Raw genomic sequence first — 13056 nt, 5'->3', positions numbered from 1 at the left:
GCGCCCCCCCCCCCCGAGCAGGGAACCCCCCCCACCAAGCAGGGAACCCACCCCTCGAGCAGGGAACCCACCCCTCGAGCAGGGAACCCACCCCATGAGCAGGGAACCCACCCCCTGAGCAGGGCACCTGGAAAGGCAATCACCGCGTCCCCGAGGGCTGCCGGGGAAACGGGGCGCTGGGATGTTCCCCTTCCCACCTCCATCCCACCTCTTTCCAAAGGCAGGCAAAGAACGTGAGGGCAATCAAACCCAAAAAAATCACGAGTCAAACCCCAGAGTGGCCTTTTCCCCTGGAAAACCTCCAGGCTTGGCTGGAAGCAGGTGAGAGGGATGCTCGGCACAGCCCTTCCCAGCGACGGCGGCACTTCGCTTTCTCCTCTGTCACCCTCCAGCCTGGCCAGGGCTGGCAGGGGTGTCCCCAGCAGCCTGAAAGCCCTGGGAAGGGCCATGCCCCATGGCCAGGTGAGAGGAGGACACCCTGTGAACCGCACAGGGCTCAGGGAGGGAAATGGGCACAGCAAGGTGCTCCAGGCTGGGCGGGGAGGGTTCCCCACCCCTCCTGCCTTGGCTGCTTTTCAACCACAAAGGGACAAAAACCTGCGTGTCCCTCCTCACCAGAGCCACAGCATCAGCCAGCACCCCATCAGGTATGTGACACTGTCCCCTCCACAACACCCTCTGCAACACAAAGGGAGCCTTGCCCCATAGGCCTGCTCTGGTGGGGGAACACAGGAGGAGCCTCCTTGTACCTTCGTGGTTTATACACATGTTGGTTCACACGAACGACTTCCTTTCTAACCTGAAGAAGGAAAAGAAGGAAACTGGCTTGCAGATCTGCATGAAAAGCTCAGCACACATCATTTCCAGCATGGGGCATTTAACAGGGCTACAGAAAGTGCAGTGTTATCAAGCACTTCAATCTAACACCAACACACATCATGTACTGGAGGGTGAACTTGCCTTCCCAATTCGACTGGATTTGGGAATGGTAACAAGGCCTGTAATGCAGTTTTAATAAGTGCACCTGTAATTACAAGAGTGCCTACCAGCAGGGAGGGAGGAAAGAGAAGATTTTCAAGAGCAGAGGAATAAATTGTATATGCTTCTATATTTGACTGCTCAAATCCAACCCATGACAGTGTTTCTCCTTCCAGCAGTTTCAAGGCATTGAATTTGCCACATGCATCTAAAAATATTATCCACATATATAAAAATACAGACAAATTCAGTATAAATACTAATAGTAAGGTGAACTTGACTTTTCTCCACGTAAGAAACTTATGTTGGTGCAACATAAAACCTGTTCATTAAAACATGAAGGTTTGATGAAGTTTTTGGACACATATAATAAAGCCAACGCAGATCTCTGCAGGAAGAAAGCAAAAGTATTCAAACTGATAGCACAAGCAGCAATCTCTGGCTGATATTCCTGGCAGAACTGCCAATCTCAGGGAAGAATCTTTAGGCAACTGAAACACTGGAATCGCTATTTCAGCTTCAGTCATGTTAATTTCTGCTGGCAAGAGATGTGGTTTAAAAATAAAAAACAACACACCACAAGGCTTTAAATAAAACCAGCATCACTGGATCCTCTTTCAAACCTACAGAGCCAAACAAGTGGCTGTAAGAATGTGCTGTTTTGTATATCCAACACAACTTCCAAACCGTGGCCTGACTCTTGATAGGGGACCACTGTAAAACAAGAATGACTTCAGTTAAAAAACAGCAACTCAGAGACAGCAGGTACCTAACACCATGCCCAAGCAAAGGAGGATTAGACAAGAACTAACTTCATTTCATGGAAGCTCAAGCACCCCATTGCTGAGCTTTTATTTAAAAATCTTTTAAGTCTTAACAGAAAGCCCTGTTTGTGCAAAATAAGCTCAGAATTTGGCTCCCAGAGCCTTGCCCTGCCACTTGACTGCAGTTGTTTAAGTTAAGTGTCTAAAATAGAAAGTTAGCCCTATACAACCCCATTACAGCCAGCCAGGAGAGACAAAGAGGACACTTGGTGCGAGGCAGAAAGGAACAAGTGACTTCCCAGGGCACTAAGTACCTGACTCTGAATCCCCCTTCTGAGGCAGCAGTTGCTGGTTTTTGAGCAGTGCAGAGGAACACTCTGGCTTTCAAATACCTCTTTGCTTTCTGGTGGGACGCTTACTACACACAGTTCTGTGGCTCCCTAAGTGAAAAAAACATCCCTAGCTCAAACTGGACATGAGATTTTTTAACTGCCAGGGCACTGTGACTGCACAAACCAAACCAAACCAGTACATGTAAGGAGTTACTCCTCATTAGTAAATACCAGCTGGCAAACTCTCAGACCTGACTTCTGAGATAACAATGCTCTTGCACTTCTCCATTACTTATTTCCCATTTCTTCATGGAAGAAACTAGCAAGTTTAGCATTGTTCAGAGAACAAAACCTTGACTGTGTCCCAGAGAGTTTAGAGTTTAACTCCATAGGTTGCAGAAGAGCTGTGCTGATTCCCAAGAGAAGAGGTCCCCTGAAGCTGTAGAGAAAACTGTACTGGTTCCAGGTGTAACGTGTTCCTACCCTGGCAGAGACCTGGTGCTTCCATGAGAAATACCACAGAGGCAGAGGCACCCACAGGCTCAGCCTCAAAACAACAGTTCTGCCCAGTAAAACCTTTTTAACTGCAAGCAGCAGTGAGTGCCACTGAAACCACCCCTTCCTCCTATGGATGCAGCATTTCCACCCAGGAGGAACACTCTGCTTTTTGGCTTTGGTAAAAGAATCGGAAATTCAATGGGTTGTTCAGAGAATGGGTCAGATTCCAGCTGCTTCTACAACCCTATAATAAAGTGTTTGCATGTAGCATTTCTGGGACAGGACGGGAAGTGGAAAGAAGTAATTGACAAGTGGAATGGGAGAGCAGTGTAAGAGGAAAAGGACATGCTGTGACAAACATCCCAGCTGCCCAGCTACACTCAACGCCCAGGTTGTGCAGGATTGTGCAGGGACTTGTGTTGTGAAGGGATTGTGCAGCCAGGACTGCCAAACACAGCTACACTGCACTCCTGCCCTACCCCATCTCACTAGCAGGGAGAGGAAAAAGGACCCAGAATCAGTTGAAACACATCAAGAACAAGACACTGACTTTGATTTCATCTTTCTCAAAATTCTCCCTTAAGGAGTGATAGTGCAGTGACTCGTTACCTGCCTTTTAGGTGGGGATACTAACACATGCCCTTGCTTTTCAGTGACTGTTCTCACAGTGGATGAGATATGTGCAATATGCCTGTCCCCATGAAACCCAGCAAGATTGTTTAACACTCATATTGGTATGAGCAGAGCTCAAGCTTGTAATTCCATCCTGCTTCCTCATGCATGCTAAAATTACTCCATAATTCTACTAATAACAAATATCAGACTTACCAAGCAGCACTTCAGCAATGCACTGCATAAAACCAGAGCTTACCCTGAACTGAAAGCACAATCCTTCTTCCTGGGACGGTTTAATCTTCCTGACCCCTCTTTTCTGTAAGCTTTCTGCTGTGGCTGACTGACAAGAAACCAGCTAATCTCAGCTGTCGTGGTCATTTTTTCTGGTATAACTGCCCCAGAACTGGAAACTCTCCCAGTATTACTGACTTGAGGCAGCATTACTATTTGTTAGGACAATTTACACCCGAGTGTGCTACAGATGGAAGCTCAGTGATGCTGCAATGAAAGGTCCCACTCTAGTGCAACACCCTCAGCTCTCCCCACTCTGTGTAAGCTCCTGGCTACAAGTTTGTGTTGTGCCTCTCAGTTCACACGGCCAGTAGATGGCAAATATGCAAGGAAGTACCAGTTTTCAGTGCAAGTCAATGCATTCTTGGAAGTGCAGGAAGATTTTTTTCCAAAGGTCCTCTGAGCTCTTACAGCAGAAGTGCAGAGTATGTGTCGAAATGAGGGCCAGTGGACTTGGTGCTGCTGGAATTCTAACAGAGGACCACCACAAGCACTCACTATTATGAATCATGCATATTTGTGGAGATGAAGACATCTAACTTTAGGTTGCCTGTCTTCTAGCTGGGTGTCCATTATGTCCTTCTCATTAATGCAGGGAAAAGAATCTCAAGAGCTGTCCACCTCCCTCGTCAGTAGGCTTTTAGTCAGCCAGTTTGCTGTCCATGCAACTGCAAAGACAATCTTGGAGTTCTACCATTGTGACTTTCAACTTCCAAGGTTGGAAAAATACTCCTGAGTTAGATTGTGAGCCCTCAAGATCACTCTGTAGCCACCTTCTTCAGGGGCAGCCAGGTGGATACATGGAAAAGCAGCTCTCCAGGCTAGTGCCCACTTTTGAAAATATACATCTTGGCACACAAGCAGCAATCTCTGCATCTGAAAGCAGTAGCTGAATTTGCTGATTGTGGGGAGAAAAAATCTTCTTTCCTCAATTGATGAATATTCATCATCATTGGTCTGCACACTTAATGGCCTTTGATGAGCTGGCAGAAGAAACCCTGCTATCCTGTCAGCTGTGGTTTGTTTTATTTCTATCAACATTTACTGCTAAGATAGGGACGTATTAAAACATTGAGAGGTAGGCAAGGGGGCCTGGCAAAGTGAGAAAATGCTTTCATTTTCAATGAAATATTTTGGTTGAAATAAATTGTGGTTGGTTAGTTTGGATTCTGACTACGTCCCCAAATGAAATTCTCCACGGGCATCTTTTCAGCTCAGTTTCTTTAACATTTTGAGAACAGCAATGAGAGCGATGGAAAGAACCTGTGGTTTGGTTTCCAGTAGATATTTTGACATTGGCTCTACTTGCAGGATGGAAACGTAGTTCTGCAGTTTTTCTTAATATACTTTGTGGCCTGAGTCTTGCTCCAAGTGAAGCAGATGGGTGCTCTAGCCTGGTTGCACCAACTGGCCAAGTTTCATAGGGGAAATATACTTAAAAACACAACAAAGTCAGCACTTACTGACACATTTTACTACTGCTGCTTCATTCTCTGACACAATTAATATTAATTACATTAATTTTAATTGAGGCAGCAATTTCAAGTGCTTCCAGTTTCATTCTTGGTTAAACATCTATCTTTCAAGAAAGCAAATGGTGAGCTCCTTGGAAGAGACTTCACTAGCAGTGTTTTGGAAAGAAGGAAGAAACAGGATGGCCATGGGACTGCTCTGACATTGGAATCTTTTCTACCCAAATGGCCAAAGGAAAAGGTCAGATCTGAAGCTCTTCCCAGACTAACGGGAAGTCCAGACTCAGTTTCACCCAATATGACCTCAGTCTACACAACAGATCACTGAGCAGCAAGAACGAAGCACCGTCACCTATCGATGCCAAGCAGCTCCCTACCAGCTGAACTGCACCCCTGTATGGGAAAGACAAGGGACAGTGGAGGCACAGGAGGAAACAAGTCCCCTCCACTGGATCTGTCAGAGTTACCTGGTCAAGAAAAGGTGTGCCAACAGCTGAATACCAAGCAGTCTCACTTCATCCTCTGGGGAAATCATGGCACGTGTCTTCTCCGGGCACGTTTCTGGGCACGTGAGGCAAAATGATTGGGAACAGTCAGCATGGAATTGCCAAGGGCAAATAATGTCTGACCCACCTAAATGCTTTTTGTGATAAACTGACTGGCCTTGCAGATGAGGGAGACCTAAGGATGACACTCACCTCAACTTTAGCCAGGGTTTTGCCACCATCTCTGACAAAATCCCTGTATCAAGGTTCACACATATTACCATCTGTATGGCTGAAAAAAAAAATATTTAAATGACTAGGCTCAGGGGGTCAGCACCAATAGGACACATTCCACATACAGACCATCAATAAGGGGACAGCTGCAGGAGGTTGAGAGACCTCTTGATGAGTGACTCCTACGAGCCAAAAGCCTGCGTTCGTTTTGCATCGACACACGGTCAAATCCTGAGGTCTCTTCTTTGGGCCAAATCCTCAGCAGACACAAATGACAGGGCTGCCCCCATTTCCATGTTAGACACACAGCTGAGATGGACCAGAGTTGGTAGTAGAACTAGGTACCTGTGCTTAAAAGACTGGCAGTGGGTTCTTCCAAGTCTCTTAAGAAAACACGTTTGCTAAGTAAACTAGGTTTACTTCACTGATTTAAGCTGTAAACCTCTAGGATGTACAAAACCTGTTCATAACAGTTCTTAAATTTAACATCTCCACTTTTCAGCTGTCTGCAGGACTGACCTCAATTATGCCTGAAGGGAAGCACAGGAGAATGAAACTCCTGAATTCGTCCCTGAATGTGGGTCCATCTGGGGACTGCTGATGTGCACTCTGGTGGGGTTTTTGAGTCTTCTGCTGGTAAAGGCCAAACAAGTCACTGAGAAGGCTAAGAAGGGTTAAAGGACGTGTCAAGCAAAAATGTATTTGTGCAGAGTGAGATCTAGTCTCAGCTTGGTGCTGAAACACTATCTCCATATTTTGCATTTTTAATGGGGATGACTAAATGTGGCATTAATTTCTTATTTTCCTCCCTCCCCCTTTCTTCTGTCTTGGTTTGCCAAATGTAGCAGCTCAATGGCATAACCATCAAAGCAACTGTGGAATAAAAGCTTACCTGCCTTCCCTGTGTTTATAAAAACAAGGCAAACATTTCAGTATGATATACTGACAGGCTCCACATCTCAAAACACTGTCCAACTTCCTAAATCACTTATTTGGAATATCCATATAAACTCATCTGCCTTTCTGCACAGCATAAAAATCATTTTGGTATGAACGTACAAATCAGGTCTTAGTCTGGAAGGCAGGTCTCTACACAAAACATCTGCAGGGGCATGAAAAGCTACATGCAGACAGACAAAAAGAATAACCACCACCTCATGGGACAAAGAGTGTGCACAGTGGTGTGATTACAGAGTGAGACTCCCTCTTAGCCAGTACGGTCACTCTAGATTCCCACCTGCAGACCTGAGACAACAATTTGGACTGCTACAAAAAATATGTAATTTTTAAGGTTTGGTGTTTTGTTTCCCTTCCTGGCTTGTATTAAGAAACAGAAAAAACCCAAAGAGGTCAAATAATGCCACTCTAGAAGTAGGCACCAACCTCCAGGTGGTGCATGCATGTGCACACACGTGTGTGTGCGTGTACAGATGCACCTGCAGGCATATGTGAAAGGCAAAACCAAACTGAAACTATCTGAAATTCTGGCTATGCATAAGACAGCCCAACTGCTTTTCTAGCCTTTAGTAATACAAAAGTTACTTGCCTTACAATTGGGCAGGACTGGACTTCCCAGGCTAATGACCCACCTGTACTTATTCTCCCACAGTACTGCGAAAAAGTCAGTGGGTGCTTCTCATTCCTTCCCACCTGCATCACTGAGAACAGGTTACCCACAAACATCATCCTTCTGAGCTACAGCCCAGTGCAGCTCCAGTCAGGTCTGCAGATCCTGCTCCCTCCCTGCTAGGCCCTAGCAGCTCCTGGCTAGTACAGCCCCATCTCAATCCACCACGGGATCTCCAGTATGTGAAGCAACCTAGCCTTTTCATTCCTTAGCCCCAGGCACACAGTAGGCTTCAACCTTAATTAAGTTTATTTAAATGATGAGCAACACCAGTGCCATTGTCAGGGCCAGCCTCCTTATCCTCTAGCAGCCCCTTTCTATTTAAAACTATTTAAAACCTCCACCAAAAACTTCCAGGTTTCCACTTTTTCAGAGCTTGCCACGTAATGTGCATACCTGGTAACTTGACAGTTATTTGTTCCCTCCACACAAGCATTCGGAAGTCCCGGGGAAGAGGAAACCACAAATACTCCTTCTGGGGGAAATGAAATAATTACATATTTGCATAACAAAGTGATATTAGCAAAATCTGTTCAGCATGTGAAGGCCAATCCCGCACTTGTGCTTATTAGCTGTCTGGCTTTCAGGCTTTCCAGATTTTCCTTACAAAAGCAATCTCTGCTGCTGTGGCTCCTACATCCAGCTTTCCTCACTGTCATCTGGTGAATACCCCCTGCAGCTTCACCTCAGCTCGCACCAGCCCTCTGCACCATCTGTTTCCCTGTCTCAGGATGGGCTCCTGCCACTGTATCTATGGGTCAGAGACATCAGCCTTGCTCCCAGAAGCCTGTCTCCAAGCCCAAAAAGTCACACTGCTCTTACTACACCCACTGTTTCTGGCTAAGCTGTGTTGTCCCAACCCCCCCGAGCCAGAAGCCATCCCTCCAGAGAAACCTTTCCTCTTCTCACTGGATTGGACTTGTGAGCCAGTCAGCAGAATCCTCTGCAGTCACCTCTGAATGACTCACTCATCCTAAGCCAAACCATTCCCATACATCCCTTAAATACACACACTCCCATGTACAACATTGTGAGACTCACAATTGGCACAGGACAACACTAACCAGCAGAGGAGAATGCTAACCAGCAGAGGAGAACACTAACCAGCACAGGAGAACACTAACCAGCACAGGAGAGCACTAACCAGCAGAGAACACTAACCAGCAGAGGAGAACACTAACCAGCAGAGGAGAACACTAACCAGCAGAGAACACTAACCAGCAGAGGAGAACACTAACCAGCAGAGGAGAACACTAACCAGCAGAGAACACTAACCAGCAGAGGAGAACACTAACCAGCAGAGGAGAACACTAACCAGCAGAGAACACTAACCAGCACAGGAGATCGCTCAGAGTCACACGACACAAGCGGTGACGCTCAGAGCCAGCGCTCCCCTTTCACATGGGGACCAAGGGGTGTTTGCTCTCTTTGAACCTCTGTGCTGCTGATCTTGGAGATGTGTACAGAACAGAGCCAGGCAGGCTCAGGGTGAGAAACTCGGACCAAACCACCCCTGCATGCAGCCCGTGCACACCCCCTGTGCTTGCTCTCCGACGGGGTGTTTGCTCAGGTGGCCAGCGCCCGCCTTCCCGCTGGAGGTGCCTTCCCAGCATCATTGCTTCTCTAGGGCCCGGAGATCACATGTTTCTCTCATCACAAAGAACTTCTGCTGTGGGATCTGTAATAACTCTGCTTGGAGTTGAGCTGAAATAAAACATGCCTCAAGTGAACAATAGCCAAATAACGAGAGTGATGTTTTTTCTTCTTGTAAAGAGCGTGTGCTGCACACAGGGCTAATCTGCATGGCTTCAGTACATTCAGCACCTGTGTTTTTGTTTTCTTTCCAGTGGGAACAGTGGCTTGGCCTGCACTGCTTGTTCCTGCCTGCCTTGCAGAGAATTGCCCAAAGGTTTTACTCATTTTTAATCTGATTTCTTTTCTGTATGTGAGGAGTTGGGAGTTAATGGCAGATTTTCCCCTACAACCTCTTTTGCTGATGGCCAAACGGAGAACACTTAATGACCAAGCTGGATGCTGCTTGGAGAGCTTGCTCTTCACATGAGCTTGGGGTCAGCTATTAAGGCAGCTCTGCCATCTTCCCCTATCTCCTTTCAACTTTGAAGAGGCAGCCAGGCTGGCAAGGCTGCTGCAGGAATCACAGCCCTCGAGTTCATGAAGAGCTGCTGTGTTTTCTAAGCCTGTGCCCTACTGTACAGCTAGCAGATCCTGAAGTGGGGCTTCATTACTGCCATTGCTGGGGTTCCTCAGACAGCTGCCCTTCCACAAAACTGCCTTTGGTCAGAAAATGCAAAGCTGCTGATCCCTCTACATAAAATCACCCTCAACTCACCAGAATTTCATTTCACGTCATACAAAAAGTTTCTAACTACATCAAAGCATCCTGTCGTGACAGCTAAAAGAACAAGTAACTCCACCTTTTGGTGTAAAACGACTTTTCTTTTCAAAGCATTGTATTTTGTATTAAACAATGAACTCTTCCTGTGATTCTGCTTGTGGCTCAGGATGGAGCTGTTCACCACCAATCCCGTGATACTTTTCAGCTTCACTCTGTTATGCAAAATAACAACAGCAACAACAGTTCCGAACATTGTTGTAAGACCAAAGATCCAGACTCCACATAAAAAGAACAAAACCATGATTTTGGCAGGCAAGGTAAAGAAATCTAAAAGAATCCAAAACATACACAGTCTAATAAAATCTGTAGACCATAACTCCTGTACGCAGTTTAGACATGCTTAGGAAAAAAACCACACAACCCTCCCCCCACCCAGTATAAAATCTAGAGTTCTAGGGATTCTTTGCAAGGATGCACTTTCCTACCAATGCCTAACATCAGTTATCTTACAGCAAACTCTTTACCTGCAGTAGATGTCTAGATCAGTGATGAAACCAGTTTCCTTTCAGAACAGAATGGAGACATTTCCATTCACCTCATGTTCACTGCAGGCAATAGTTTCAGGCTGGACAGTTTGTGTGTGTTTCTGTTAAAAAGTCACAGAGCTGAAGAACATATACAGGAAGCTTTCATATGGTTATCAGTCCTTGGAAAGCTTCTCTCCTGATTACCATATGTTTTGTATGTCCACTTCCCAGTGTGTCTACCCAGGGCAGAAGAGTGACAGGACGTTGGGAAAAACCACCACCGACGTTTTAAGGATATGGAGTCTAACAGCACTTGAGTTGCTTTTAGGCATTATCCTGTTTGTCTAAGAAAATGAACCTTTTCTTTCAACTACAAGCCAGATTACAGAAGTGTTTGGGGACAGATTTTCACTTAGAGCAGACACTATAGTTTCTTCCAGTTACAACTGGCAAAGGACTACAACGTGTAACTGGTGAACTTTCATTTCTGGTAACGCTCTGGGGTCCCAGGTTGTGAATGTCAGAGGAGGCAGAACACAAGATTAGCTCATAGGCAAGGACAGGTGGGAAGGAATCAAATGAGTTTACTGAGCAGCCAGTAATTCTGTGAATTACTCAGTGAATACCATTCTCTCACTGCAGATATTACAGTTCCCCTTTTGTCGCAAATGCGTTTATCACCTCAGTCAGAAATTGTATGAAATTACAGTTCCACAGGTCAGCACCTTCCTACACCTTCAGAGCCTTTCAGTTACTGACCTTTGGAGAAACACAGTGTGCTCACTGACCTGAAAACAAGTAAAGCCCACTTGGATCCAAATTTCCTTCCATTTTCCTGCAGATGTAGACAGGATTCTCCTAGACCTCCTGTTTTTTTGAATCAAGACTGTTGATTAGTAAGACAAAGGAAGCTGAATGTGGGGAAATAACTTCTAAAGTTGAAAACTGTCTTGTATTAATCTTACTTCATGTTATTAATTAATTACTGACAATTACTCTGAGATAATGTTCTCTAAACTCCAGGGATCACTTTCCAACTTAAGTTTTTGTAGAATTACTGCAAAATCTGATTAGACTGAGAAAGAGAAATGACAGTCCATTTGTTGAGAGGACTGAAAATGGAGTTCATACCCTTTCCACCAAGTGTCCCTTCTACCAGCCTTCATAACGAGGCTTTCTCCCTCTCCAGTGCTCAAGAAGAAAAAAACTGATGTTCCAAAAATGGCTCAGGAGTTCTTACTTTAGAAATGGAAAAAAAACCTCTCTGTATTAGATAATATAAATCCTATATATACACAACTATATTTACCTTATTTAAATGCTAAGCTGCACTATAAAGGTAATTTCACTTCAATGCTACAAGCGCATCTGAAAGTGTTTCCACAAGCTGCCTCAACACAAGGGCCACAAAGCAAAGCTGAGCCCATGACAACAGTTGGGTTTTCAAGTGACAGACTTGAAAACATAAAGGAACTCTTTGTGTCTGGTACTGCTAAACGAGGGACACACCTAGAAGGACCAAGGTCAGGAGCTGCCTGCCCTGGGAGAGCAAGGTCTTCCCTCTGGAAACACACCTTTCCAATGCAGGGCCCTCTGCAAAACCAAACAGCTATTGCCTTCTTGGGCTTTTCACAGAATCAAAGGATGTCAGGGGTTGGAAGGGACCTCTGAAGATCATCAAGTCCAACCCCCCTACCAGAGCAGGACCAAAAAAAAACGAGGGCAGATCACTCAGAAAGGCATCCAGACAAGTCTGGAAAGTCTCCAGAGGAGACTCTGGGCAGCCTGTGCTCTGTCATCCTCACAGTAAAGAAGTTCTTCCTCATGTTGAGGTGGTACTTCCTGAGCTCAAATTTTACTCCATTGCCCCTCGTTCTATCACAGGGTGCAAGTGACAAGAGCTTGCCCCTGCCTTCTTGATGCCCAGCCCTCATCTATTTATAGACATTAATTAGATCTCCCCTCAGTCTTCTCTTCTCTAGACTGAAAAGCCCCAGGTCTCATAGTCTTTCTTCATAAGGCAAGTGTTCCAGTCCCTTCATCATCCTCACAGCCCTTCACTGGACTCTCTCAAGTAAATCCCTGTCCCCCCTTGCTTCCTCCTAGTGCCTCCTCCCCAGCCTGGCTGCACCTCAGGGCCGAGCACACCAACCTCCATCCCACCGGGATGAAGCTCCTCCCGTCACCAAAGCAAGATGTTAAAAAGAGGAAAAAGATTTTACTCATCTGTTGGAAATGGCAGGACTTGGTCGATATTGGAAGTTTTACGGGAAAGGAAGCAAGGCTTCTAAAGTCTCTCCCAGATGGTTTCAGCTTTGAAGGAACAGCTTTGGGATTGTTGGAATGCTCCCCTCTCTTCGCAGCACGGGATCTTCCCTGTGCCAGCTGCCAAGGCCGAGGCCCTCAGCCTTTCCAAAGGGCTTCTGATCAGGCTGGCAGATAAACCCCACCCCATGGAAAGCCCAGCAGCTCTGCTACCATCCTTTTTTCTTGCCTGAGTTGCCTCACTTATCCTTTTCACAAACCCGCAGTACCAGAAAAGATCATTAAAATCACCCACCTAGTCCCTTCAACAATTTAAGGTCCAGGGAATTTTCACTCAGTCCCTTTTCTGCCTTCGTTTCCTCTGCCTTCACCTCCACTTCCTTTTTCTCATTCCTGTCATGATTGCTTTTGTTTCTTTCTGCCCCTCAGCTCTGTGCTGCCTTCCAGCTCCCCAGCAAAGCAGGCAGCTACGTTGGTGGTTCTGCCAGCTGGGTCATGTAAGTGCGGGCAACTTCCCCAAGTGCCCTGGGAATGGAAGAGAGTCCCTTGGGCCATTGTGCTGTTGCCTCAACTTCTGGCAAGTCAGTACTAGAACAGCAGCAAAAGCAGGAA

General features: G+C 46.0%; 1 protein-coding gene across 1 annotated transcript in view; it reads right to left on the bottom strand.

Annotated features, from left to right (window-relative positions):
• The window catches only part of BMP3 (bone morphogenetic protein 3), a 17667-nt gene extending 16899 nt beyond the window's left edge, over positions 1-768 (bottom strand). The window contains exon 1 of the mRNA XM_009993903.1: positions 750-768. Within this exon, the coding sequence (XP_009992205.1) occupies positions 750-768 (19 nt within the window). The remainder of the gene's footprint in view (positions 1-749) is intronic.
• Between the last annotated feature and the right edge of the window lie 12288 nt (positions 769-13056).

Source organism: Chaetura pelagica, unplaced genomic scaffold, assembly GCF_000747805.2.
Source record: "Chaetura pelagica isolate M959 unplaced genomic scaffold, ChaPel_1.0 scaffold210, whole genome shotgun sequence".
NCBI lineage: Eukaryota > Metazoa > Chordata > Aves > Apodiformes > Apodidae > Chaetura > Chaetura pelagica.
Note: the sequence above shows the minus strand (reverse complement) of the source record. Positions and strands in the feature narration are given on the sequence as shown.